This window comes from Nothoprocta perdicaria, unplaced genomic scaffold (assembly GCF_003342845.1).
Source record: "Nothoprocta perdicaria isolate Ctin4 unplaced genomic scaffold, notPer1 scaffold_189, whole genome shotgun sequence".
Classification (NCBI taxonomy): domain Eukaryota; kingdom Metazoa; phylum Chordata; class Aves; order Tinamiformes; family Tinamidae; genus Nothoprocta; species Nothoprocta perdicaria.
The window spans coordinates 435,401-462,627 of NW_020455082.1; the positions used below are offsets into that span (position 1 = coordinate 435,401).

Genomic DNA, 27,227 nt, shown 5'->3' on the forward strand with positions numbered 1-27,227 from the left:
GGGAGGGTGAAGCACTTTTGTATGCCTAGCTGAGGGGGACAGATGTCACCATTACCCAACACCAACAGGGTGCAAGGGATTCTGCTCCTCCACAGCTCACGGTTGTCCTGCCCCATCACAAACCTTTTATCTTTGGATGCCGCTGGGTATCTTTGGAGGGCCTTGCTGGTGAGATGTCCTCTTCCTCTCAGCAGCAAACCTCCAGCATTTGGGAGGCAGTGCTAAGCAAGGGAGGGCTCTGCCAATTAGAAGATAGAAGAGGGTGGTCATAGTAGATGATAGCATCCTCACCCCTAGCCAAGGAGCAGGTCCTGATCGCTGCTGCTTCCCAGCCTCCCTACTGCTTTCTGATATCCTCATGCACCACCAGGGCTCTCACATCTGCTGTTTTGCAAGAAACTGAGCTCCTGCCTCTGTCGCCGAGTCAGACGTGCAAGCGGTGGCAGCTGCTCCCTGCATTCACAGAGGCTGCCCGCTCCTCTCCCAGGGGCAGGAAACAGGCTGCAGATCAACGCTCTGCAGAATTAAAATCCAATCGAGGACACTTCCCCCTTTTGCCTGTGGGCCGCATGACACACTCCTCCCGCCGTGCCTGCCTGCCTGCCCCGCTGCTCCGGTGCCCTGCGGGTGGCAAAGCCAAGCGCACGGGATCGGGCAGCGCAAGCACAGCCCGGCGCGGCGCTGCCCACAGCCAAGATGGCAGCGGCGGCGCCGGCCCCGCGCGCTGCGCTGCCCACAAGGAAGATGGCAGCGGCGGCGCCGGCCCCGCGCGCTGCGCTGCCCACAAGGAAGATGGCAGCGGCGGGCGGCCGGTGCTGGCCGCGGGGACGGGGCGCGGTGCTGCTGCTGCTGCTGGCGGCGGCGGCGCGGGCGGCGGCGGGCGGGCTGCTGTACCCGCGCGAGACGCCGTCCCGCGAGCTGAAGGAGCTCGGCGGCCTGTGGAGCTTCCGCGCCGACTTCTCGGCGGGCAGGGCGGCCGGCTTCGCGCAGCGCTGGTTCCAGCGCCCGCTGCGGCAGGTAGGGCGGCCGGGCGGGACTCGCCTCTCCGGCGGGTCGGGGGGCTCTGCAGGCGCAGGGCAGCGCTGGGGGCGCGCGGCACGAAGGAGACCCTTCCCCTGCACGCGCTCCCGGGCTCACTGCTCATTTAATCTGTTTGTGTTCTGTTCCTCTGTAACCAAACGCTGCTGAAACTAACTCTGGTGGAGGCTTAAAATGCTGTGAAATTTACCCCCTTTCCTGAACGCTAGTCCAAGGCTTCTCCTCTAGCTCCTGGGGCAATTTTGCCACATTGTGGAAGGAGATGGGCACCAGGATACAAAACTGCTAGGAATCTTGTGAGAGTAGGTGTGAAAGCAGACCGAGGGGAGGGATCCTAGAGCAGCCCCCTCCCCAAAAAAAGGGAGGGCAAGAAGTGGCAGCACAACCTGCTTTAGACATCAGAGAGTCTTCTTGATGGAGACCCACTGCTCGGGAATCCCAGGATTAGATGCTAGAAAATCCACTTCACCGTTAAAGCTTCTTTGCTTTTAGTTTTTATTATTATTTTCCCCTGGGTGTCTGATAGAGGAGCTGGGTTTGCTCTGCAGTGTCAGTGCGGTTCAGAGCTGAGTCAGCCCTGCACATGATGCTCTTCCCGGGACACTTCCCAGTTCCACCGCTCGCGGAAACACTTGCCCCAAAAGGGGGAAGCGCTCCAGATGCGAGCGGCTGCGATGCCCATTTGCGGAACATCACAAGAACTGAAGATGCTAAAAATTAACAGCGAGATTTCACAATAGCACATGGTGACCAAGGAGTGGTAATAGATAACGACACTGCTGGCCTATAGCCCTTATGTTAAAGAAAACGGCAACTGAATTGACACTGCAGGAAAGCAGCGAGCACTGCACTCCAAAGAGCTAGAGCCGCGCAGGGAGGGTTACAGGTTTTGGGTAGTTTCATGTTGAACAATGACCTGGCCATATATCTATATATATATATATTTTTTTTCCAGTTCCCAGCTTCTCTGTCACCAAAGCCATTAACTAAAGCATTTCCTTATTGTAAACCAAGAAAGAGAATAAAGGTATTAGCAGCTTCACCTCGTAGGATGAAGCTTGTCTGGCAGGAGAAGATGTATACTCAGTTTGGCCCTGGTGTAACATAGGACATGCAACAGAATACACCAGCTTCTTACCCGCTACTTCTAGGAGTTTCCACTTTGCAAAGGACACTTTGCAGAGTGGAGCCAGACCTGTCCAGAAGTGTAGGTTGGACAGTCAAGTCAGTAAATATTCTGACAAGTTTAATATCTTTCTTAAAATTACCCGTGTCCTCCTTTTCTGTGCACTTCCCATCAGACCGGTCCTGTGATCGACATGCCGGTGCCTGCCAGCTTCAACGACATCACCCAAGATCCCAACTTGGAGAACTACATCGGCTGGGTTTGGTATGAGAAGGAGGTGCTGCTTCCTCGCCGCTGGCTGCAGGACGATCTCAACACCAGGGTGGTGCTGCGCTTCGGCAGTGCCCATTACTACTCCATCGTGGTACATTGCGCCCGCAGCACGGCGGACATTCCCAGGATCACGCCGTACTAAAATCCTGGCCCTGGCTTGTTCAGCAAACCTGGCTTTGCTCGCCTTGTTCTATCAGGGTGCTGTTTCTTACCTCACACCATTTTCCTCCAGGAGAGGAGGAAAGAACTCGAGTCCTTGTGAAGTTGGGAGAAGTTGGAACAAATGCATGTCCATGTTTACCAGGTCTCTCTTCTGTGCTTCTCCAATATCAGGACTAGTAACTAAACCATTTTCTTGTCACTGGCCTAGAAGGGATGAGGTACAGACCTCCCCCAAACAGTTTCTCACAGTGATGCTTATATGTGACCCAGGCCTCGCTCCCAGAAAAGGCAGGGCTGCTGGATTAAGCCCTCAGAGTTACGAGGCACGAACAAGGCTCAGTGCTCCTGGGAATCCTGCCCTTTGCTGTGCTCTTTCCCTTCTCTCTGCCGTGCTTTCCACAGAATCCTCCCCTTGCAACTCCAACTCACAGGCCTCTTCTCTTGCAGTGGGTCAACGGAGTGCAAGTTGCAGAGCACGAAGGGGGGCACCTCCCTTTTGAAGCAGATATAAGCAGCGTCATCCAGGGCAGCCCGGGGACACCCTGCCGCATCACGGTGGCGATCAACAACACGCTGACACCCCACACTCTACCTCCAGGCTCAATTCAGTTCATGAATGACGCATCCAGGTGAGTTGCTAGAATACAGTTATCACAGGGCTTGCAGAATGGGGATTTATTCAGCTGCTGTTTCTTAAGAGCCTCCCAGTAATTTACAGAAGCACAGCTTGTATTCATGACTATTGATCAGTCAAGCAAGGAGGAGCTTCAGCTTCAATGCTGTGAGAAAGCTACACTGAATTAGCGTGTCTGTTTTATATGTTTTTAGGTTTTATATGTGAGGAACTGAAATTCAGTGATTTGCCAAGCTGAGTCAGTGGCAGATTGAGACAGTTAAATTCAACTGGAGCTGCAGCTATCCGCTACTGTAAAAGATCCATTAGACCTACTCAGTGCAGTAGATGTTCATTAACTAGTAACCACCATAGCATGAATAGCACTGCCAAAAGATAAATCCATTCTGTTGCAAAGACTGTTTTATCAGCACATTGCTGGCGTACACGTGCTGCCCTCAGCTCTTGTGTAATGGAACACGTCTCCTCTCTTGCTCACTCAGGTACCCAAAGAACTATTTTGTACAGAACTTCAAGTTTGATTTCTTTAACTATGCTGGAATCCATCGCCCGGTCGTAGTTTACACCACTCCCTCTGTCTACATAGATGATATTACTGTGACAACTACTTCATCAGAGAACGTTGGTAGGTCCAGAGCAATGGCAGCAGCTACCTCAGGCTCCAAAATGGAGATGACAAGAGCAGTAGAGAAACTTCCTTCAAAGGACTTTCTGGTCAGATTAAATTTGTTTTGCGGCAACTTTCTATTTTAGCCTCAACTGCTTTATTGCACAGCTCAGCAGTTTTGAGAAAACAATGGGAAAAAGCATAAGTACTTGAAAGATACTACAGTTACATGAAAGGATGTTCAGGTGCTTCTGGAATTAGAATTTTCCACCAGGGACAGTCCTCCTGCCTCCTAAGGCAGAATTATCTCTAAGTAACAGAATTATATGATATTCAAATCCTTTTGGAAACTTCTAGACTTCAAGACAGACAGGCTATGCTTCATACAATTAATGTGTGTGTCTCTACTGTTGCTGTACCTCTCTCCTTCCTTTCTTAACGCTGCTGCATCTGAAGACTTTACAGGCATTTATTTTCCTTTCATATCAGTTGCTGACCTCTCTTCTTATCTTTGAACTAGCCATGGTGCAATATCAGGTATCAGTAGTCGGCAGCGCACTCTATTCCTTGTCGCTGAGTTTACGCGATCAAGAGGGGAAGGTGGTTGCTACAGGTGAAGGGCCAGCTGGAGAATTAAAAGTCCTGGATCCAAATCTTTGGTGGCCTTATCTGATGCACGAGAACCCTGGATACCGCTATTCTTTAGAGGTAACAGTGACACTTTTCCCTTTGAGTGCATTTCCTCTCGTTGTCCTAATAGGATTGAGGCATGTGTCCCTTCCTCTCCCGTGGATCCTGTTCACATGCCTGGAATGGCCTTGCTGATCATGCTGTGGTCGATCAAGCATTGCCAGCTTTGTGTGTGCTGAACAGAAGCATCAGTCAGTGAGATGAAGAGAGGTGGTCATGCACAGGATACAGGCACGCACGCTCTCAGGTGCTCACCCATCCCACTTAGGGCCTGATCCATCTCTTGGACTAAGGACTAGTTGAGACCACACATGGGGGGAGATGTTGCAGAAGCTGAGAGGAAGCTCTCGGCCGCTCATCTCTTTCACATGCTCTGCCATGTGGCGAGCTTGCTTCCCACTGTGCGCCAGATGAGGCCTCAGCTTCAATATCACAAACTGGGAGAAGTCTTGTGCGAGTCAAGGCTGAACAGAGATGCTTAGATGCAGAAAAGAGGGCAGGTGACCTGCTGGGAGGCCCAGGTTCATAGCACCAGGGAGCAAATAACTTTTCAGCTGAGGTGCAGGAGAGAAGGTGGTGGAACTGCTACCTTTCCAGAGGGGATGAGTGAGGTGAGGGGAGGCAGGAGCTCCCAGGACCAGGGCCATCCGCCCCTCACTCGTCAGCTCCCCCATGTCTTTCCCTGGGGGGCTACAGGTGAAGCTGCAGGCGCAGGCCAGTGGGGCACAGCTGGAGGACGTCTACGTGCTCCCGGTGGGCATCCGCACCGTGCACGTCACCAGCACGCAGTTCCTCATCAACGGGAAGCCCTTCTACTTCCACGGCGTCAACAAGCACGAGGACGCGGACGTAAGTGCACGGGGGGCACATCGTGCTGGGCCCCCGCTCTGGCTGTCCCCAGGGGCTACTTCCTCACTCCCTTCTCCTGGGGCTGGGAGCTGCCAGGGGGATGCAGGTAGCGCTCAAGGGGGGTTTGGGGAGGTCTTGGGCAGCGGCGATGGCCGTTGGGGGCATGCAGGCGAGGAAATGATGGAGGAGCCGTGGATTCCCAGTGGAGGTGCCAGCCAGGCGAGCTCCGAGCCGGCAGCCCGACGCAGAGCCAAGTGCCAGCGGGCTGCAAGGCGCGGCCCGACCACGGGGCGGCCTCAGCGCCACAGGCAGGGCCGCCTCCGCCGCCCTCCATGCCGCCCCTTCCCTTCCCTTGGCTCCGCCACGGCCGCTCCCCTGAGCGGCGCTGCCGCCGGGCGCGTCTTCCCGGGCCACAAAATGGCGGGTGCCCAGGGCTGCAGCCCGTTCCCTGCAGCGGAGGCTCCTCCGCATCCTGCGTCTCCATGGGCCTTCCATGCCCGGTAGCGCAAGCACGGCATGGAGCATCGGGGTGACTGCACAGGGTGCCACGGGGGTGAGTGGGAATGGGTGGCCCCTGGCTAACACCACCCCGCAGGCTAAAGCCCGTGGCTCTTGCGCTGTTCTGCTGCCCTGTGGGGTGCAGCGCGCTGCCACGGCCCTCTTCCCTCCCCTAGATCCGCGGCAAAGGACTGGACTGGCCCTTGGTCGTGAAGGACTTCAACCTGCTGCGCTGGCTGGGGGCAAATTCCTTCCGCACCAGCCACTACCCCTATGCCGAGGAGATTATGGATCTGTGTGATGCCTACGGCATCGTGGTCATCGACGAGTGCCCCGGTGTGGGCATCAAAACCGCGTAAGCGCCTCCCGCCTCTCCCCATTCCCCTGGGCAGCTGCAAAAGACACCGTCCCCTCAGTGCCTCCATGCCGCGCTGGGCTCGCCTTGGCCCGGGAGCCGACGTACTTTGCTGTGTGGAAATCAGCCCGTTGCATTTCTGAATGCGACTAAGTTGGGCAACCAGAAGGCATTTTGCCACATATTCATGGTTTCTTTTCTGAGCAAACTTGGTCGATGAGACCAAACTGTGCTCGCCTGTGCGGCGGGCGTTGGAGAAATAGGACAGAAACCTTGTTTTGTGTCACCCACAGCAAGGCTTGGTGGTGCCTACGTGCCTCGGATACTCAGGTTACCCCAAAACAGGTCCGGGGAGTGAATTTCATACACTTATAGGGTGACCATGTCTCAATTCCTCTTTAAGCGAGAGCTTCGGGAACAAGTCGCTGCAACACCATCTTGCTGTGATGGAGGAGCTGGTCCGCAGGGATAAGAACAGGCCCTCGGTGGTGATGTGGTCAGTGGCCAACGAGCCCGCTTCACAGCTGCCTCCTGCCGCTTATTACTTCAAGTAAGTGCTTGTGCACCGAGCCCTCTTGGCACATAACGTATCGTCTTCCTTCGGAGGAGTACGAAGTAGTAGTAAAAAGATGACAAGCATCTCCAGGGAAACCTGAAAAAGTACCCACACAAAAACAGAAAGCACAGCTGCTGCGTACACTGATCATAGCTGGAGTTCAGAACCCCACAATGGTCCCAGCTGGTTATTTTTGAACCCGTAAAGCTCTGCAGAATTATCACGAGTCTCTTTGATGGGAGCATTTCTTCTTGAGCTGAAGGTCAAGGAAAAGCAGACCTCATGGGAACTGCTCATTCCTTGCTAAGGAAAGTAGGCGCTAAGTTCTGTCTGCTTAAGTCTGAGAATTACATCAAGCTTATAAAAATACTTAGCCTTAATTCCGATTTCTTTTTTCAGTTAAATACTACTTATTTGTTACATAGGGGTCTAACTCAAAAGCCACTGCTTCAAGTCTCTGCAGCCCCCTTGATTTTAAGGAGATTTAAGCTTTGGGTAGCCAATATTAATCTCAGTCAGTAGGGAAGAGTAGACTATTCTAGGTAGCTCTTGGTGAATTAAAAGCTAACTCTGAACTTTCACTCTTCAAAATCACCCATCCTACTTGAATTTTGAAGTAGAAATAGAACTTAACCCTTCTCTTGTCTCATTTCCATCATTTAAGGTTCCTCACAAGCAGCAAATTTGTGATTGCCTTGCCTGCCAGTGCCTAAGAGCTTCCTCTCTGTTAAGAGCTGTTAAGCAGCTTCCTATCTCCCTTCCCCTTTTTTAAAAATCTTATTTTTTCAGACTATTCTCCATCTTCCAAGCACTAGCTGTAGCGAACTAACATGACATGTTTCTGACCTTGTCTTTTTACATGTGGATGGCAACCAGTTTTGTGATGGATAAAGGTCCTGCTTGAAGGGGTGGAAGGACAGGGAGCTTGAGGCAATGGGGTAGCATTTGATGAAGTAATTTCTCCTTACCGTTGCTGACCTCCTGTTTTACTGTTTGCAAACAGGACAGTGATAGCTCACACTAAAGCTCTTGATCCCTCCAGACCAGTAACCTTTGTGACAGATGTCAATTACGCTCTTGATCATGGTGTAAGTTAACTTACTTTCTTAGCCTTCTTTTCAATTCATACACTAAATTTCTTTTTGTCAATTGTTTTAAGTTCCCTTCCTCCACCTCCCTGAATTTATAGCAGACAGAAGAGGCAGAAGAAATTTTGCATTGCAGTTTCAAGTACAAAGCACTCTATCCAGTAGCTGTAGTTTGTCAAAAATCTGGAAGAACAGTTGCCCAAGGGAAGTATGCACAATCAACCCCCCTGGATCTTAATTGTCATGCTTCACTATTCTATTGTTTAGGCCTAGTAATGGTTAGGACTTATACGCGCTCTTAAACTGAAGCTTAAACCTCTTTAAAATTACTGTTATTTCATGCATTCATACAGACTGACATCCCATTCCCACTACCATGCAACGAGCCCAAGGAGACATAGCGGGGGGGGAAAAAAAAAAAAAATCAAATCACAAATAATACGTCTCTTACACTGATGTGATATTAGAACTTTTTTCTTTTATTACAAAACATGTTAAGAGAACATTGAACAAGTTACATATAACACTTTGTCTTCAGTGGGCTTCATGCCCTTTTATCATACTGTCCATGTGGTAGAAATGGCATATAACTTGCAGAATGCTTACTCTTGTATTGCACCATTGATGCACAACTTTAGTTGCTAGTCAAAAATAGTTGAGCACTAACTTGATCATCACATTTGAATGCTCAGAAAGTATGCCTAAATGTACCAGCAAGCCAGAGACATCCTGGAAACTCGCACTTCAACAAACCTGAGGCTGAAATGGGTTGATCTTGTTTAATTCTCTGCTGTGACCTCCTATGTCTGCAAGAAATTGCCAAATTGACTTGCCGTTACCTTGTTCATTTTATCTTGCCTTTTTTTTCCCCTTCCCGTTCTGAAAAGGGGATTACTTTGGGAAGGCCGGAGTTAAAAGGAAAAAAAGGCTTTATTAGAATAAAAAAACCTGCATTCCTTGAAATTAACCAAAAGGAGAAATTAGCTTTATGATTGCAGCTTGCCTACTTTGAAGCCTATGACAAAACACTCTCACTTTGTTTTTTGTAGGCTCCTTATGTGGATGTTATCTGCGTAAATAGTTACTTCTCCTGGTATCACGACCCGGGCCATCTGGAGGTTATTCCAGTACAACTCATGACACAGTTTGAGAACTGGTATAAAACCTACCAAAAGCCCATTATCCAGAGTGAATATGGAGCAGACTCAATCCCTGGACTTCACAGTGTAAGTGCTGAGACGCACTAGACAAAAAAAAACACACTACTCTTACTAGTCCAACTCATTTGTACCATTCTCTGCTAATTAAGTTTTGCTGATCCTTTAATTCAAAGACACATCAGATACGTGTCCAAAAGATTCCAGGATTGATATCCTGATGCACTGAAATCAATAAGCTTTGCTACCAATTCTAGCATAAAGGTAAGATTCTATCTAAACAGGAGTTTGGGCTTTGAACAAGAAGCTGAAACTATTCTCTCCTAAATCTTGCCACAGACATTTGGTTTTTAACACCTGCAAATTGCTGGTATTAGCTCCACTCATACTGTTTAAAACATGCCTAGCAACACGTACTGAGTCCTAAACCACAATGCACTTGTTTAGCAATTAATCATCTTAATAGTCAGGCTACAGCTACTTGTTAATTTATACTTAATGTGGTTAATCCTCTAGAAGACACATTCTGAGATCTGTGCTTTGGCGTTTGTAGAAAATGCCTGCTAGGAAGATACAACACTGAGAACACGACATTCCTTTCATCATGCAACCCTGCATAGCAGAGGGTAGCACTCCTAATCTTATCATGAGAAAGCACCGTTACCAGTCAAAACTGGATTTTTGCCCCAAAAGTAGAGCTGGCATATTTATATTTTGCATGTTTCCCCCTGTACTTTCATGAGGTGCTAAGTGTCACTAAGTGGCCACTGTTCATTGCAACTGCATTAAGAGACCAAGCAATTATAAAGCTTGTCTTCAGGTAACAATTCTCCTGAAAATGGAAAGTTAACATGTGAAGGCTTTGCTGAGATACATTGTCATGTCCACTCAAATGCATCTCTTTTTTTTTTTTTTCCTCTTGACTATAGGATCCACCTCTTATGTTCAGTGAGGAGTATCAGAAAGCTTTGCTAAGAGAGTACCATTCAGTATTTGACAAAAAGAGAAAGGAGTATGTGATTGGGGAGCTTATCTGGAATTTTGCTGATTTCATGACTAATCAAGGTAAGCTCATATTTCAAAAGACTCTCCATCTTCCCTGTGGCTTAAAATAAAGAATATTTGTGCTGTAGGGCAGAACAAAGGGATCTTCTGCTTAAAGGGATGGAGCACAGCTGGTTTCTGTGATAAAAAGTACAGCACAGAGCCGAGAGAAATGGTTCTGCCTCTACTGAATGCATCCTCTTCAGCTTGAGGTCTCAGGTGTCCTGTCTGCAAAGGTGCTATCCCAGAACACAAAACAATGCCCTAGGGCAGAAAGCAAGGGAAGCTTGTGATCAGACTCAGGTCACTTCTCTCTTGGCAATCCCTAAGCCAGAGGTTCAGTTGGCCTTTAGGAAAGCATCTCAATTGTCCATGTTTCGCCTACAGTAGAGCACCTTAAATAATGCATTCTTAACCTGACGTAGAGCTTCAACAAGACAGGACCAGATGCAGAAGAGCAGACAACTGTCTATGACACTCTGTTCACAAAGCACTGTTCACTCTGTTCACAAAGCAGGGGCATTGCTTAATCTACAGTGCAAACAGTCACCTAGAAATTAAATTATTACAACTCAGAAGGAGACCTGGTAAGGAACAGGGTATACACATGCCACCTACAGTGAGTTAGGGCAGTAAACAGTCAGTGCTAATTTTAGGCAGACAAATACAGTTAAAAATCTGTACAGCACCAGTATAGGTATTAGAAAGATAACAGAAACAGAAAGGTAAATCACAGAGAAGCAGTCAGAAAAGTAGTATTAGTTTAAAATACTAGGATGGAAAAGAAAAACATAGACAAGTTGGCATACATAAATGCAGTTAATGCTCTCAGTATGTTGCACTTCTCTTTTGGTTTCCTATGAAGACTAAAATAGGCAAAAACTGTGCGGATACCACTAAATGATAATACAGAGAAATAGAGAGGGGTTAATAATTGACATTTTTGTCATCAACTTACAACTAAATAGCAGAAGAAAGTTCTGCTGTAAGGATACTATAATTCAATTTACGGGTATACTTAGAATTAACTGTCACTGACTTAAGGGTTGTAAATGCAAAGGATTGCATTTATATTGCTCAGTTGCAGCAGCTTAATTCTTGCCAAGATGATGCAAGTAAACCTTGACAAGTTCCCAGTTGTACCTGACTTTCTGCAGGAGGTACATAGCTCCACCTCACCAGATACAGCTCACGTAGCAGCTTACAGTAGGGAATACAAGAGTATTTTGCATATATTTGCTTTATTTTGTAACTTCTCTACAGGGACCACACGTGTTTTGGGGAACAAGAAAGGAATATTTACCCGCCAACGACAGCCAAAATCAGCTGCATTTGTTCTTAAAGAGAGATACTGGAAGATTGCAAATGAATCAAGCTGTCTTCCTCCTATAACAAAATCATATAGCCACTTTCTGTAATGAAATCTGAAAGTATAATGGTTGGATTCTATACTTAATTTGTTCATTAAATTTGTTTAAATAATATTTATGTTTGACTCAAGTCTTGCAAACCTCATGCAATCTCTAGTCCAGCTGAAGTAGTTAACCACAAAATGCAGAGCAAACAAGGAATACTAGATTTCTATGCCCAGCCATTGCTGTAGGCTTCCTGTTTTTCAGATAGTAAAATGAATATTCCACATTCCAGGGAGCTGAAGTTAGAGATGCTGAGGTATCCATTTATGAGCCTTCCTTCCCCCCCAACCTCCCAAAATCATGATACAAATGAATACTGATGGTTTAAAGAGCCTAAATTACTTAAAATGAGCATCACAGCCTTCCAATGCTAGAGGTTTTCCAGTTATATTCCAACTGTTAAACTGCTCAGATCACAGCAAATTGTCCACAGGATCCCTGAAGAGCAAAATGTAAATAGCTTCTCCTGCTTAAAATGTTGATAGAACATTTGTGGCTAGCTGGGAAATTCTGGGAGTCAACAGCAGTCAGGAAGCGTGTGAGCCACTCCTTTGAAAAGGACACCCAACATATTCCAATAGGATATGGAATTCATACTATAGCAGCAAGATAGAATATGTCAGATAGGTAGGTACCTACATCAGCTGAAGTTCATTTAAAACTACTTTAATCACAGTACTAGGACTACCACTCTATGATGCAGTTTTACCTTCCAGTATGGAAGAGCGCTTGCTTCATATTTAATCGTCACTATGGAACTGCAGCAACAGCATTTAGAGGATGAATGTGTCCGACTTGAGTCTTTCCAAGCCTGATCTGAAGCATCCCGGGGTAAAATGATTTGTGAATTATCGGGCATACATCACTTTGGGCAATAACCTGGTGAAATAACTTTCCCTTGCAGGCAGCACACCAGCCTTAGAGGCCCCTAAAAACTCTCAGACTACAGCAGACTGTGTCACTACCCCTAGAAGGGCTCAGGACCCTCCCGTCTGCAAGCTTCTTGTTGCAAACTCTCAAAGGCTGTCCCAACAACGTCACCACCCTTATCAGAAGCACAAAATTGGAGGCAGGCTGCCTAGCGAATTTTGGAAGTTCGTATTATTAAGTAGTTTCCATATACTCTCATGCACTGAGTTAAACAGTATCGCTATGTCTATTTTTCCCCCCAAACCAAGTCTTCTACTAGTGCCTCAAGTGACCAAGACATCTGCTAGTGTAAAGAAAATACTTGTTACTGTGCAGCACGGTGGACAAATTCTCTTCCTTTCATAGACCATACATAAGAAGCCAAGAAAAGTTTCCACTGCCACATGCAGAATAAGGATATAAACCCTTACTGTGAGTTTCAGAACCCTTTTTTCTTGACTTCTTAAGGGAAAGGAAAAACATACTAAGATTCCTTCTGGTTACACTATTATCTTTACAGATTTTCTAGTTAACTAAAAACCCAGAATATTTACCCATATTAAGACAACAGTCACTCAAACGTTATCTCGTACAAGAGTGGATACCATTTATAACCCCACAAACGGTGTTTCAAAATTGTTTCAACTTCTTCATCTCTAGGGTTTAATTTTTTTAAGCTACTTCATTCCCCACGCTGACAGCATAACGTACCAACAGCAGCCACATAAAAACACAGATATTTGACAAGGTTAACACGGTACAAACCAGGGCTCGGGTCCCTATGATATACACAGGACTTGAGGAAGAGAAAGCTCTACTTTCATTCAGTCCAATAAGACAGATGCAGAGTTTAATACCCACATTTATGGCAAGCACACATGTCAGAGTCTCATTTCCTGCTTATGTTCTTAACAGCTCAGTGCAATTTTAAGCTCAACCCACTTTTCCAACCCTTTCGCAATGTACCCCCTTTCCCCTTCCCAATACCCAGGAAAAATATATAGCAGTTTTCCAATACTTTGTGATCTTGTCAGAGCGCAGCTGAAGCGGACAGACCTACAGAACAAAGGAAAGCAGGAAGTGCTTAAAACACACCTTTTTTTTGCATGTTGCTTAAAGACCCATAAAAGTAAAGCCTCCCGTCAGCGCCGCTCAACCCTGCTGCACCCACGTGCGCACGACATTCAGCAACACACAAGGAAGCTGCAGGAATTCTAGAAACCGGTTATCTCCGGGGATCCGAGTGCTATAGCCCATTTACTGCTAACATACAACTTCTTTGAAAAAAGGATACCACAACTTAATACATTTCCAGAAACAGGATTACAGTACTGACTTTAAAAACAGTTTCTAAGGCTCAGACTGAGTCCAAAAAGGCCTCTGATTGGGTTCATTCAAGCTCTTATGTTTGGACTGCATGAATGCAGCATAAGAATGATTGCAGCAAGACATCCACAGATAATTTCTACATTTATTTTTTTATACCAAAAAAGTTATGTGCAACAAATAAAATTCATACATATTTACATTGTTTTACCTGTTAGCAAAATTGTATCCTAAACCTCCAATAGAGAATCTCTCAACCTATATTGATAAAAGGAACATCTGCCCAGTGACTCCACTTAAATGGATGTTTAATCTGGAGTTTAAAGCACTAGTAATAAATAGTCGATGGAACATACTATACAGAACAAACACCCAATATTTAGGCCATGCTTAATACAGTTTTATGGTAACAATACTTCGTCTTTTCTGGACCAGTTTTCTCTAGATGGTGTTTAAACATTGGCAGAACCAAAATTACTAGACCTCCTGAGTTTCAGCCCATACAAATTTGGGGCCCCAAGTGCTGCCTGAAGCACCTTGCCTATCTTTCTGAATGATCAAGAGACACTGTACAGCAGAAGACAAATACATACTACAGTATGCAGAAATCTCCCAATTAGAGAAATCCATCCTCACCTCGGACATCAAAGGTGGTAGGGAATGTTTCATTGGCCTTACGAATTGCAAATACTTTACAGTAAGAATCTTTCAGGAACATTCGTTTTCTAAATGAGACTTGAATGCTTCGTTGGCCTTAGGAGTAGCAAGTACCTTACAGTAAAAGGATTTCAGGAATGTTTACTTCCTAAACAAGTTTTGGGATTTCATTTCTTTGCCTCCCCAACCAGCCCTCCCTGCAGAACTTCTGAGAGCAAAGGAGGAAAGCAGTGTCCCAAATTCAGAAACACCATTTGTCGTTTTTTTTTCCTCCCCAACTTTCCCCCTGCCAAATTCTCATGAGTGTTAAAACCACAACTAGAATCTGTAACAAAGCTGCCCATCATCTCTCCCCCAAACCAGCTATTACTTACTAGCAGGTAGCCTTTCTCCCATATCCTCAAGATTTCCCTGGAAGATCCCGTATGTTACATTGTTTTGCAAAGGTCAAATTAGCATCAAACACATACTTGCCATCAGTTGTTTTGGCTGGGCCAGGAGGGGGGCAGTTGCATGAAGCACTTGTCTGATTTCTGTCACATTCCTAATCGTAACCTGAGCCATTTTACTGGAAGAAATAGGCTGTTTCTATCGTTGGCAGCAATGAGGAAAGAGTCAAAGAACTGGAAGCAAAAAGGTCCAAATTTCTACTGCTAGTATTATTTTGCCCTTTATTCACGCCAACTCCGTTTCTGAAGCACGAAAGTAGAAGAATTAGGGCCATTTGTAGCAAATCACTTCCAGTAAAAAGTAACTGTAAGAAAAGCACACGAGACAAAAGTTTACAATTAAGGATCAGAACTGCAAGATCGTGCACAACGTAGCGCTGTAAATTCTTCCAGAGACCAAACTAATTTTGCATTTGATCCCTCTGTGCACACAAACGAGGACTGCAGACATAAACGCTGAAAATCTGGCCCTAAACAATTTTACTCAACAAACTGAATTAACAGACTATGCCCACACAGACAAGCACAAGACAGTGAAGTTAGTCAACACTTAACTTTCAGTTGATGGGGCTTTTTTTTTCTTTTTTCTTTTTTTTTTTCTTTTTCTCCTTTTTTTTTTGTTGTAGATTAAACCAGAAATCGGACCAAGTAATCACTGATCATACTTGTCTCCATTGCTGCTTGCTCTGAGGTATTAACACTGCGACTAACCATTTCAGGCTGCACGTGTTCACCTCTTCCTTGGATGAAAAGATGCCTTAGTGTAGATCATAGGAATGCATCAAAACAAATCCATACAACGCGTGAAACAGCAGTATTGCCTCAAGGCATGTACAAGGACAGGGTAAAGCCTTGAGGGACCAGTTTAACATTGTCCACTCCTTCCACATCAAAGTTCAAGGCATTTAAGAGACAGAACTAAACATCAAGACAAGCTTTAACTATACTCTGGTCAATACAAAATGAATTGTTGTCCAAAATCGTTAGACAAGAGGGACAAGTAATTTAGTGTTACATGCAACAGATGTTACTCATACCACAGAACTTTATACACAAAGCAGTTTCCACCTACATCCTGGATACAAACCAGAAAATTACCTCCGTAGTAATTTAAATACTAATTTGCGAATTGAGTCTAAAAATCCTATCTTCTCTACTGAACGCTGCATGTTTCACAGTCAAGTTTATCCTCAGCAACTTAGTGTTTAAAATTCACTTAGCAATACAGCATAAGTGTCTCTTAGACATTCATGTTTAAGAACAAAACTAGACTAGTTTAACTAACTCTTTAAATAAATGGGTATGCAGTTGGAACTCTTCATATTTAGAAGCTGACAAGGGCAAGAAGCAGCACAGCACCAATTACAAAAAGCAGCCAAACTTTTTGTTTTGCTGTCACAGAGTTCGAAACAGAAGGATTTCACTTTTCTGAATCATGGCATCAACCTTCTGTCACACTGAGTTAACCGAAACAATATTGCTACCACTTCTCAGTCTAAAAACTAGAATAGATATCAGAATACCTTCCTATGCCCAGCAATTTTGTTGCCTTTTTTTTTTCCCCTCTCCCTTTTTGTTTGTTCATTTTTTCAAGCCAGGAACTTCTGCCTGCCAAGTTCACCACAAAATATTTGGTTTAAGATTTCAAGACAGAAGGCACTTTTAACATTCAGCCTTAGAATACTGAGTGCAGAAAGAACATTTACAATTTTGTTCAGGTGCTTAAATCAGTATAATTTCTTCTATTTTTTCCCTCTTTTTTTTTTTTTTATAATTAGTTATTAGAAAGAGCAATGATAGCACTATCACATGTCATTTTCAGGAGCACATTTACTTATCTCATTAAACAGACGGCCCTTCCAAGGGACCTTATGTGCGTCTGTCCTAAAGTTCATTTCCCAATATAGCACAAACCAAAGATCCTGACCAAGATCAATTAAGTATCTGCTTATTCAGTGCACGACTTGGCTATCCCACTCAGTCAGTGGTTTCCACTGCAACTTGCAATCCTATACTGCAGCATTCATATAACATCAAACATTAGTAACACTGGCTGCCTGACAGCACTTTAAAATGAAAACATAACTCTGCATGGAAATTAAGCCATTTCAATGAGATCTCTGACACACAACCCCCCGATCTGTATATAATATCCCGATGGTAGCTTTCCATTGACCACATTTAGTTATTTTCATTCTGAACAGAACTTAATGAAATTGTGGGTTTAAAGGGCATACTTCAGGTTTCAGCTTTCCCATTTTCATTAGTGGAAGGAAAAGAAAGAAAGAAAGAAGGAGCAAAACCCAATCGTGTATTCTTTTTTTTTTTTTTTTTTTTTTTAAGAAAGCACTAGCAGTGAGTGCAGCAATGTTTTCTCTATAGAGGTCACTCCTTCCACCGTGTCCATCACCTCTGAGCTGAACACTCTGAAGTCTCCCAGGCTAACAAAACTGATTGTACAGTGAGTTCTCCAGGGATGAAACCAGTATCTCTAGTTTTATTTACAGTGTAAGTCCTAGTCAAATCTAAGTCCATCAGCTTAAAAAAAAAATGTAATACACATACTGTAAACATGGCAACATTAAATATGGTAATCCTATTCTAGAATATTTAATGTCATGATCACATCTTGTTATACCTGAAACTGAATTTATATACAGGATATTTTGAAGCAAGTGTTACCCACTGCACAAGTGGAGGGGGCGGAGGGAGAGTCTAGTTTTGCTGTGGCTGAAACTCCTTTAAAGTAAAGTTAAAGCTTGTCTTTGATTGTATTAGAGCTTTCTTTCATAACCACATTTAAATTCAATGTTAGCACAAAAAAAAAAGTTATCTAGGGCCCCTTCCAATTTATAATTAAAAATTCAGTTATGATTCTCAGGGAAAGTTTCTGATATGAAGAATAAAAAATTACTGCAAAATAAACTTAATGGAAGTTGGGTCTTCAGACTGTCAGTCAAAAGTTCAAACAGGCCTTATTCCTGTTTGGGTTGGAGTTGCCGTTTCCAGGCCTCGTTCAAATAAACTAGTCGTTTGTAGTTGATGATAAAGAGAATGAAGTTCAGGAAATATGTGATGACGCAGACAATGCAAAATTCCTTCAGCACGAAGTACAGAATATAGGCCAAGTATAAAGACCCTACTACAGACACTATGGAGGATGTCATGAGGATCAGAGCTGCTACTGCACTTGCTGTCATACCTGCAACAAGAGAGAGAAAGTTACTATCACTGCTCTCATTTCACACAGCAAAGCCTAAAAACTTGAACTCAAACCCAAGGCTACTTGGAAGTTTGCACAACATACAAATCTTTTCAAAATACCAGGACTCCAAGGTGACTGACAAATTGCTATTTGGAGTGACACTTCTAGGCTCTCTACAACAGTCTTGGGTAAGAGGCATGTGTAATAGTTACCATCTTCCATATTCCTGAATTATAGGAAAAGGACTTAAGTTAGTCAACTTATAACCATTAATAACCACTTACAACCACTAATATAACCACTTATAACCATATAACCACTTGACAATTAATAATGCTAACGTTACTAGTGGTTATGCAGCTAGAGGAATTCGCATATACTTTAATGGACTACGTTGCACACGTTCATTCAACTACTATCCATACTACTCTTACAAAACATGTTCATTTTTGTCCCCCCCTTTTTCTATCCTGAATATATATGTTGTATATATTTATGCAAAAAGGTCTTGATGCTTACATTATTAATAGCATAGCAGAAACAAGCGAGATTGCTCTTTTATCAGTTGGGTTTTTAAGCCCTGTGCACAAATGAACTAATTGACTGGTGCTAAAAAGACGGTAAAAGTCACCTGCGTTTTATCTATTTTCCTGTAAACTCTGCAATGCATAACACATATTTCTTTTACTACTATAGCCTTGTTACACATTTTAGACTGTAAGCTGCATTAATACTTACCAAGCAACATTTGTAGTATATAAAACACAAGTCCATAAACACTGTTTGGCTGATTTATTAAACTGTCTTTTCCAAAGATGGAACCCAACACACCAAATCCTCGACCCCATCTGTAAAACAGGGAAACCAATTAAATTGTATTTGGGCACATTATGCTTTACATCAGTATCTTCATTCATCATTTCGCCAGCTTGCAACAGAGGTACACTAAATAAAAAAAAAAACAACAAAAACCCATATATATCAGTGATGCACGGGCTAAAGCATTTGACATACTGACAACTTCTAGATTCACAAGCTTCAGGGCAGCACACGTCACCTTTACAGTGAGGGGGTCTACAAGAATAACACTTGCTTCAGCACCGTTACACTGCCCCACGTCCCAGCACGATGGAAGGCTTAGAAAAAGGCAACATTAACTTCTCTCTGGAAAAGCAAGGTGATCATCCCTCAGGACAGGGATTCCAGGACAAATGTGGCCCTAATGCAAATTATGAGGGACACTGCTGGTTACAAATGGGCCCCGAAGCATAAAGCAGTTTATAGTCCTTGCCATCTTTGAGGATGGCTTGTGGATGAATCAGCATTACAAAGCTGCAGTTGAGTTCAGCAGAATCATTCTCCGATAGGATCTGACTTTCCACCTACAGACATTTATCTGCATTTAAAAGTTTTTTAAAGTTTTAAAAAAATAAACTTTTTTACAGATTAAACTTCATTTAAAACCTCACTTTCATGAAACAGCCACAACATGTTTGATAACTGACAGAATGCCCAAACACTAAATGCAGTGTCAAGCACCCAGATAGATACATTAAAAGTATTGCCGTTTTGCACTTTAACAGATGATTTTGAGCTTGCTATATTACATTCAGCTGGCTGTATACAAGCACTATTGAAATGTTCTAATTTCCAAGCTGGAATTCTTTGTAGGGTGATGTTAAACTCCATTTAACACACCCTTCCTTTCCCTTCCTTTCTAATGGACTGAACAGGGTAACTCCAAGTGCAACTGAAACTGTGGCTTCATCAGCCAAGGTCAATCTAACCGCAGGATGCTGAGGTCTACCCTCTCTGCTCTGGCTCAATGCTCTCACTTATTCTGATCCTGTGTTGAACTATTTCATCCAAATGAGTCAGCAAAATGCTAACAATAAAACAGAGTTATTTTCTGCCAGCTGAGCATGCTGAAACAGCTGAGCACGGGGGCTCAAGACGCACTCTTGCACCATCTCAGAAGATCTACGTGCAACAGCTGGTGCCCGAATTGTCCTAAGGCGCTATGGAACAACACTCCAAACCTTACATCACTTTCAGATAAGCATTTACCCTGCACTCGTAAATTTACAATTCTGGCACAATCTGATCGGAGGTCAACTCTGGCGCATTTTGAATTGCCAGAGACTCTTCACTGATCTGACTACTGAATGAAGGGCACTTTCACAAAATAGTTTTGCAAGGACAGAAAACTAGGTTTTTCTTCAGAGAAAGCATCTCTGATGTTTAGCAGTCTGCTATTACATCATGCTTGAGAAAGAACTCAAGTTTAAAACATCAGAAACTTTGGACTAGAGGCTGTTAGGTTGCTGTTATCCTGCAAGTCAATAAAACATTGCTAATGGAAAGATAATGAGCCTGAGCCCTTTAGGGCAGTCAGTGGCCCCAAGTGATGTGTTCACAGCTGCAACAAAACTATGGCAAAACTATTTCCCTCCTGCAACAGTTCACAAGTATCTTGTTGGCCTTGCAGCAGGTTTAAAGACATCAGGTATTATTTTTCAGTCCTCAGAGGACAGCTTAAATCCTGCATTTTATTCCACACTCTCAGAAATAGCAGAGAATCCTGTCATTCAAGCTGCACTGCATTCTTTTTTTTTTCAGCTTTAGAGAACTTCATATGTGAGGAAATTTTCTACAAACTAAAATGCCAATTTTAGACTTGGTTTATTTCTATCTAATTTCTCTAAGAAATAGATCATTTCATTCCCTAATTCTATCAAGGTCTCTAAAAACACTAAAACAAATAAGCAACCAAGTATTTTTGCAAGCAAGCGGGTAGAGAACTCTGAATGAATGTCATAAAATCTTCCTACTCATATTTGACTTACGATAACTTTGAAAGTTTAAAAACATATGGAAAACAAACAGCAAAAAGAAAGATTGTAGACCCAAGATTAAAACAAACTCCCAAAGTAATAAGAGGTCAGCACAAGCCTTATGAGGCACAAGGACTATAAACTACTCAGAAGTTCTTCAGGGAACTTACCTGCTTTGTAAAGATTCTATTTCATCAGAACTGACTATTGTTGACTCATATTGGTGCTTTTTGAATATAAAATATTAAGTCAAATAAACTACATTAAAATAGTCGATTGCACAATAAGCTAAAAAACAGACCAAAATCTACTATGTACTGCTACTGATTTCTGACTGGAGAGTTATAAAAGATCTTATATAGAAATGAGATTTGTGTATCTTATGAAAGGCGCAGCCTCAGCCAGTATATATTATTTCAATCTGAAGTATTAAGCCATTTTCCCTAAAGGAAAAAAATATATATATAGAAATATATAAAGACAATGATTTGAATGATTAACTTCTGCTGTTTTAGAAAAAATAATCTTTTAGAATTAAGCTGGTTTTCTGTAAGTGATCCTGTAACACCTTCCTTCCCCAGCAAACAAAACTCACTCTCAGTTCACATCCTCCAGCCTTTTTGCAACTCCCTCTTCTCAATCGAGTCCATGACCTATCAGTCCTGCCTGAGTCCTAGCTACATGTGCACTCACTGCCTGACTGACGGACCAAAGAGGACTGACAACTTGAACTCACACTATATTTTTGCCCCTGAGCAGGAACATTCCTTTAAATCATCTCCTCTCCCCTTTTACATTCATTTTGTTTCCATAGAACTTCAGAAAACCCTGTTCTTTAAGTGTTGCCATAAAAATCTACAGATTACTAGAAATTAGCAATGCATATACAAGACAGGTGCTTTTTTTTCTAGAAATCAGGATAAAAATTCAGAAACAACATGACACATCCTAGCCTAAAGATTCAATTTTTTTGGCTCAGTATCCTCAGCTGTAAAGCTTGTGCAGTACCCAGCTGGCTACAGTTAGGCCAATTCACTGAAATTCATCAGCGTATTTAATCTGCAGTGCTTTGAGGCAGAGCACTTGGCTCACAAGACAGGTTGTGTCTTCACTCATCTCCCCCTGTGCAATCAATACAATACTAGAGATCCTAAATATTTTCCTCCAAGAGCAAAAATGACCAACTTTTCTACAGAATAACTACAAAAGCAGCCTTATATTTGCTATGTAGTAATCTGCAGACTTCAAATGCACACCCGTTAATTTTAAACCACTGGACAAATTCCAGCTCAGACTCAAAGGGCTACATTTTCAGTAACAACTTACTTTGACAGTTTAAGAATCCCAAATATGACTCACTTTGAACGATCACCAGGTGTTTCACATACCATCTTTCAGCGGCTTAATCAAGGTTCTATCATTTTCTGTGCAGAAACAAAGATGCCTGACAAAAAACAGCATCTTGTCCCAGGTTAAAAAGATTGATGACCAGCAAAAAGCCAGTCAAAATAAGTAAAAATTAGTAATTAAAAATAAGTTAATTCAGAAAGCTCTTGAGCCTTATTTGCCTATGCTTGTTCACAAGAAGCAACTTCGTAAGCTTTTCCCACTTTCTGTATAACACTATCTTCACCATTTTTCACCTTACATCGGTCACTAGCAACTGCAGTTATCAATCTCAAATATATCTGCACACTTGCTATCAGGTACAACAGGAAAAGGGAAGCCAGGACATCAGAAACTATTGAAATCAAAGATAACTGCTATATGAAGGTGTTAACCTGGAATCAAGCAAACTTGACAGACATCAAGTTTACAGGAACTGTCCCACGACAGAACTGAATGGGAACCTGTAATATAAACATCAGGTTAGGTTTGAGGCCAGAAGTTTTGCTTCATGTCCCATTTGTTTAGATCAAGAGGCTGTTCTTGTCAACTTCATCTTTGTTATAGTCCACACTCCGAAGCTGCACCAGAATAATAATGGGAACAAGGTGGGGGCTTCCCTGGGAAACAAACACACACTGCTGGTAAAAAATGTTCAGCTTCATTATACTGTTTCTCTGCAGAAAAGGGATGCAATTTCAACTTATACACCCAAATCTTCACAAAACGTGGAACTGAAGTACTATGCCATACTACAGAGCAGCTTAACCATAATATTTACACAAATCGGAACTGATTGTTTAAAATAATTTATGAAGGCAAGCAGAGCAATGCACTACTACAGTTGTCATGGGGCCTTGGCAAATCCACTACAAGAGCTGTGTATCTGTACAAGCCTCTCCGCAAGAGAAGCAAGATTTTACTGATACACATTTTCAAGTACCATCAGCTAATTATATTGGCACATCCATTAAATATATATATATATATGCCTATTGCACCTTCAGAATAGTCAGTGACTCAAGTAGAAGATGACAGGCAATCTAAAGCCTCCCAGATTATCACAAAGCTCAGCATAGGGAATGCCTAAAAGAACCCGTTCATCAAGTTTTATCCAAATGAATAACGATTCTTAAAACCTTGTTGTTACTTTAGCATTTCTTCAACAAGCCAGCTAGAGATGTTAACCTTGGTCAATATTGACTATTTCCAAACCTCTCCACTTGCACAGTTGGCTGAAAGCTGCAAATATTGCTCAAGATATACAGAGACATCTGCCCTTTGGTCATCACGGTAGCTTAGCATAGCTACCATAATGTTGTAACATTTTAAAAACAGACTTAACACATCGCGGCCACACATTTTCCTTCAGTAGCAGTCATTTAACGGCCTGTTCTGCAGGAAAATTAAATCAAGACAGAAAGTAGGAGCATATTAGAAGACCTGAAAGCCACCTGTGGCATGCAAATAACAAAACACAAAGCTCAGGGTCACTGCATTCCAACTCAAATTTCACTTCTTATTTCAAGTCATCCCACCAACAATATTATTTGAAATTTGTCTATTAGCTTAATTCCATCTGCAAAAGAATTACAACAGTCAATGTAAAAAGATCTTATGGTAATTGCTATTAGATAGTTTCATTATAAAGCCATTCTTGTCAGTTAATTATTCCTAAGTAGGAGAGCAATTCACTTAAAACAACTAAAGCAATTGCCAAATGAAAATGTTAGTTATTTCCTTGTGTCTCGCTTTCTTCTTGAAAAGTGACAGTGATCATAGTATTGTCCCGAGTTGTTTTTCTTTTTAAACCACTTTGTGAACTTTTGCCAGGATAATAGCTTGAAATATGCTGAACATGAATATTTTGAATAATAAGAGATACTACAAAGGCAGTTCTCCAGTATAATCTTCTGGATGAGTCAGTCTCTGATATAAGATTTTCCATGCTCCTCCCTCTGCACAATGGTAATCTTTACAACATTTCTGCTCTCATCATTGTGCCAATACTAGATTTGGATTAAGGGCAAGACTTGGGAGCACGAACAGCTTACTAGTGGAAAAAAAAGCTTCCCCAAAGACCAGTTCCAAAGTAACTCAGCTCAGACAGTATACATTAATTTAATCTAATCTCTACATTTGGGATTAATCCCAATACCATGATGTGCTTTTTGAAGTATAATCTGCTGTTGGAGTCAATATGCTAAACTTCAAGGCATAAAAGGTTATTACACTGCAAATTCCACCAGCAAATTCAGCCTAAATAAAAGGTCACACAACAGAATGAATGTTCTTGGAGCTGCTAAAACAAGTTTTTCCACATTTAACATTGTAGAAGTTGACTATACACAGCTAATCAAATAATTATTAGAACTATCAGCACAATAATAGGAAAAGATATATCTGAAAGTTAGATTTGTGTTATATGCAAAAATGTTGCAATTACCAGGTTTTGAATTTTTACTGTTCCTGTGGAATTCAAAGGTTTCTTTTATAAATCAAGACCCAAAGAAACTTTGGCACATACTGGTAGAGATAAGGATGAGTAAGTGGCCAAGAGGGTAGGGAGACTGGGTGAAGGATAGGAAGACATGGCACCACAGAAAGGCAGATGAATTGCTTTTCAAGTTAAATCATTTGTCCTGTTCCCTTAGTTTTAAAGGAATATTCCTTTCTGGTCTGCGTCCCGTGCAGAGCTGAAAGCATATTCTTCTCCAAATATGGTTTGGCTGAACAGAACTTGCACACTCCTTTTACAGACTCCTTTACCCACCTGCTCCAGTTATCATGAGCTATCTTGACATTTACAGTACTTTAATCTTTGGCCAGGATTCTCCTAGCAACAGCTAGTTAAATTTCAGTTGATGTTATCCTTACGTTTTCATATTACGATACCGAATCCCCACAATAGAATATTTACAGGCCTTACCATGGCATATTCAATACTTCAACTGCAGCAACAACAATGAAAACTGTAATTATCTAAAGATGTAACTGGAACTACTTCGCTTATTCAAAGCTCTTCATAAAGAGGTATTAATGCTTGACACAGAATTTATAATAATAAGATAACGAAGGTCCAGCCCTACATAAACACACACACAGATTTCCTGTTACCTAGGTGCTTAAAGACATACAATCAAATCCCTGTTTTTGTTTATTTATTTAAGAACATCTCTATAGAAGTTTTGAAAGTTAAGATTACTAACAATGCTTGCATGGCTTATGTCAGTAACCTACACATCATTTTAATGTATGTGCTTAAGTCACCAAGCGATCACTTAAACCTTTTTAAATTGAAATTTCTTATTTTTAAACAACTCTTTAGAAGAGACAAGAACTAGCATCTTCATAAACTGAAGATTATCTGATGAGAAACAGAAAAACAGAGTTAAAACCCTCATTAAAACACAAGAACCTCCTTTCAAACATCTGTAGACATACATCTCCTTGTAATGCAACACAATACCACAGAGCTGGTCTTAAGAATTAGAGCTCCCTACATGTTTTGGTTAAACAAATTAGCCAGTTTCCACCCTCAGAGATTACAGGTGTGTTCTCCCATATAATGTTGTTATGGTAACATACCAAGTGCCTTTGTAAGAATTATAATAGCTTAAATGTAAGTTAAACAGAAGAAGGAAAAGAGACTCAAGTAGTCATTCCACTATCATATGATCACTAGTTATGCCGTGTTATCATGAAATTATCAAAATTCTCCTTTTCCCAACAGAAAGAAGCTGTTTCAAGGGCTTACTAAAAACATCTCCTGAAGAACCCAAACCCACCCCTTTCCAGCTCCTTACCTCTTCCCATCCACATGTATGTGTATACACAAACACACTCGTGAAATCAGCATACACCCACAGATCAGTTTTGATATGGCTGGACAACATTGCTATTCCTCTAGCTGAGATACATAAGGATATATTTTTAGGAAGCATTTCCTAACCTAGTAACACCTGGAAACATTTCATGTAGAATATTTACAAAGATGATATGTGTAAGCAAACAGCAAATAAATTCCCATTAATATGATTAAATTCTTCAGCTGTTGAACAAGAAATCAAGCTAGCAACATATTCTTAAGATTGATATTCCGACTCTTAAAAGACGTAACAGGAGGCCGCTGGCCTTTAGGGAAAGGGAAAAAAAAAAATCTGCAAAGTAGTTTTATTGCTGATGAGAAACATGTAAAATAAACCTAGACTTGCAGGAGGCTTTTACTGCTGAGACACACAAGTATTCCCTGAATTAAGCACACTCACACACACTGCTGAGAATGCTATAAGGAAAAAGCAGTGCAGATGCCCCTATTAAATTATGATTAAATGTTAGCTGTGATTGCATGTGTTTATGTTAGCCTCATCATCACGCCTACAGCACTGCATTCTAAGGTATATTTACCCTGAGCTCATATCACTCTCCTTAACCGCCCAGGATTACCACACGGGCACCGCAAGGGCCTCGCCCTCCCGCCTCAGGGATCTCGGGCAAGACAATTCCCACCGCCAGGAATTCCTTGCTCGGCCGGGAATCCTCCTGCTCGTCCCGCCGCCCCGGGCCCAGCAGACGTTGCCGCCGCGACCTCGATTGCCTCAGGGCCCCCGGCTCCCGCCGCCCCCTCAGAGAGCCGCGCTCGGCCCTGCTTCCCGCCGCGGCCTGAGGCGACGGCGGTGGCTCCCAGCCCCGCTTCACCTGGAGGAGATGGCGACGGAGCAGCGCACCCGCTCGGTGAGGTCGCACAGCGCCTGGTAGTGGTGGTCGCGACCCTTCTCGCGCTCCACGTAGCAGGCGTAGAGGGAGAGGAGGATGCCGGCCGCGCACACGACGGAGCGGGCCACTCGCTCCCAGCGCGGCACCGACACTCGCAGCAGGACGGGCGCCGCCATCTTACCCCCTCCCTCCGCCTCAGCCCGCGACGCGCGCCCGCCGCGCACGCGCGCCCCGCGCCCATTGGCCCGCCGCG

The 27,227-nt window shown here is 43.1% G+C and overlaps 2 protein-coding genes across 2 annotated transcripts; one reads left to right on the forward strand and one right to left on the reverse strand.

Annotated features, from left to right (window-relative positions):
* The first annotated feature begins 875 nt into the window (after positions 1-875).
* Positions 876-11,541, forward strand: GUSB (glucuronidase beta). Its single transcript, XM_026036937.1, has 12 exons — positions 876-1,017; positions 2,340-2,528; positions 3,047-3,228; positions 3,716-3,858; positions 4,361-4,548; positions 5,227-5,379; positions 6,054-6,232; positions 6,636-6,782; positions 7,792-7,876; positions 8,926-9,102; positions 9,963-10,098; positions 11,341-11,541. The coding sequence occupies exons 2-12, from the start codon at positions 2,358-2,360 to the stop codon at positions 11,493-11,495; spliced, it is 1,716 nt and encodes a 571-aa protein (XP_025892722.1). The 5' UTR covers positions 876-1,017; positions 2,340-2,357; the 3' UTR covers positions 11,496-11,541.
* A 2,196-nt stretch (positions 11,542-13,737) lies between these two features.
* VKORC1L1 (vitamin K epoxide reductase complex subunit 1 like 1) lies at positions 13,738-27,165 on the reverse strand. The gene is made up of 3 exons (XM_026036938.1): positions 26,957-27,165; positions 18,777-18,886; positions 13,738-18,035 (listed from the first exon to the last, which is right to left on the reverse strand). The coding sequence occupies exons 1-3, from the start codon at positions 27,148-27,150 to the stop codon at positions 17,809-17,811; spliced, it is 531 nt and encodes a 176-aa protein (XP_025892723.1). The 5' UTR covers positions 27,151-27,165; the 3' UTR covers positions 13,738-17,808.
* Positions 27,166-27,227: the final 62 nt, after the last annotated feature.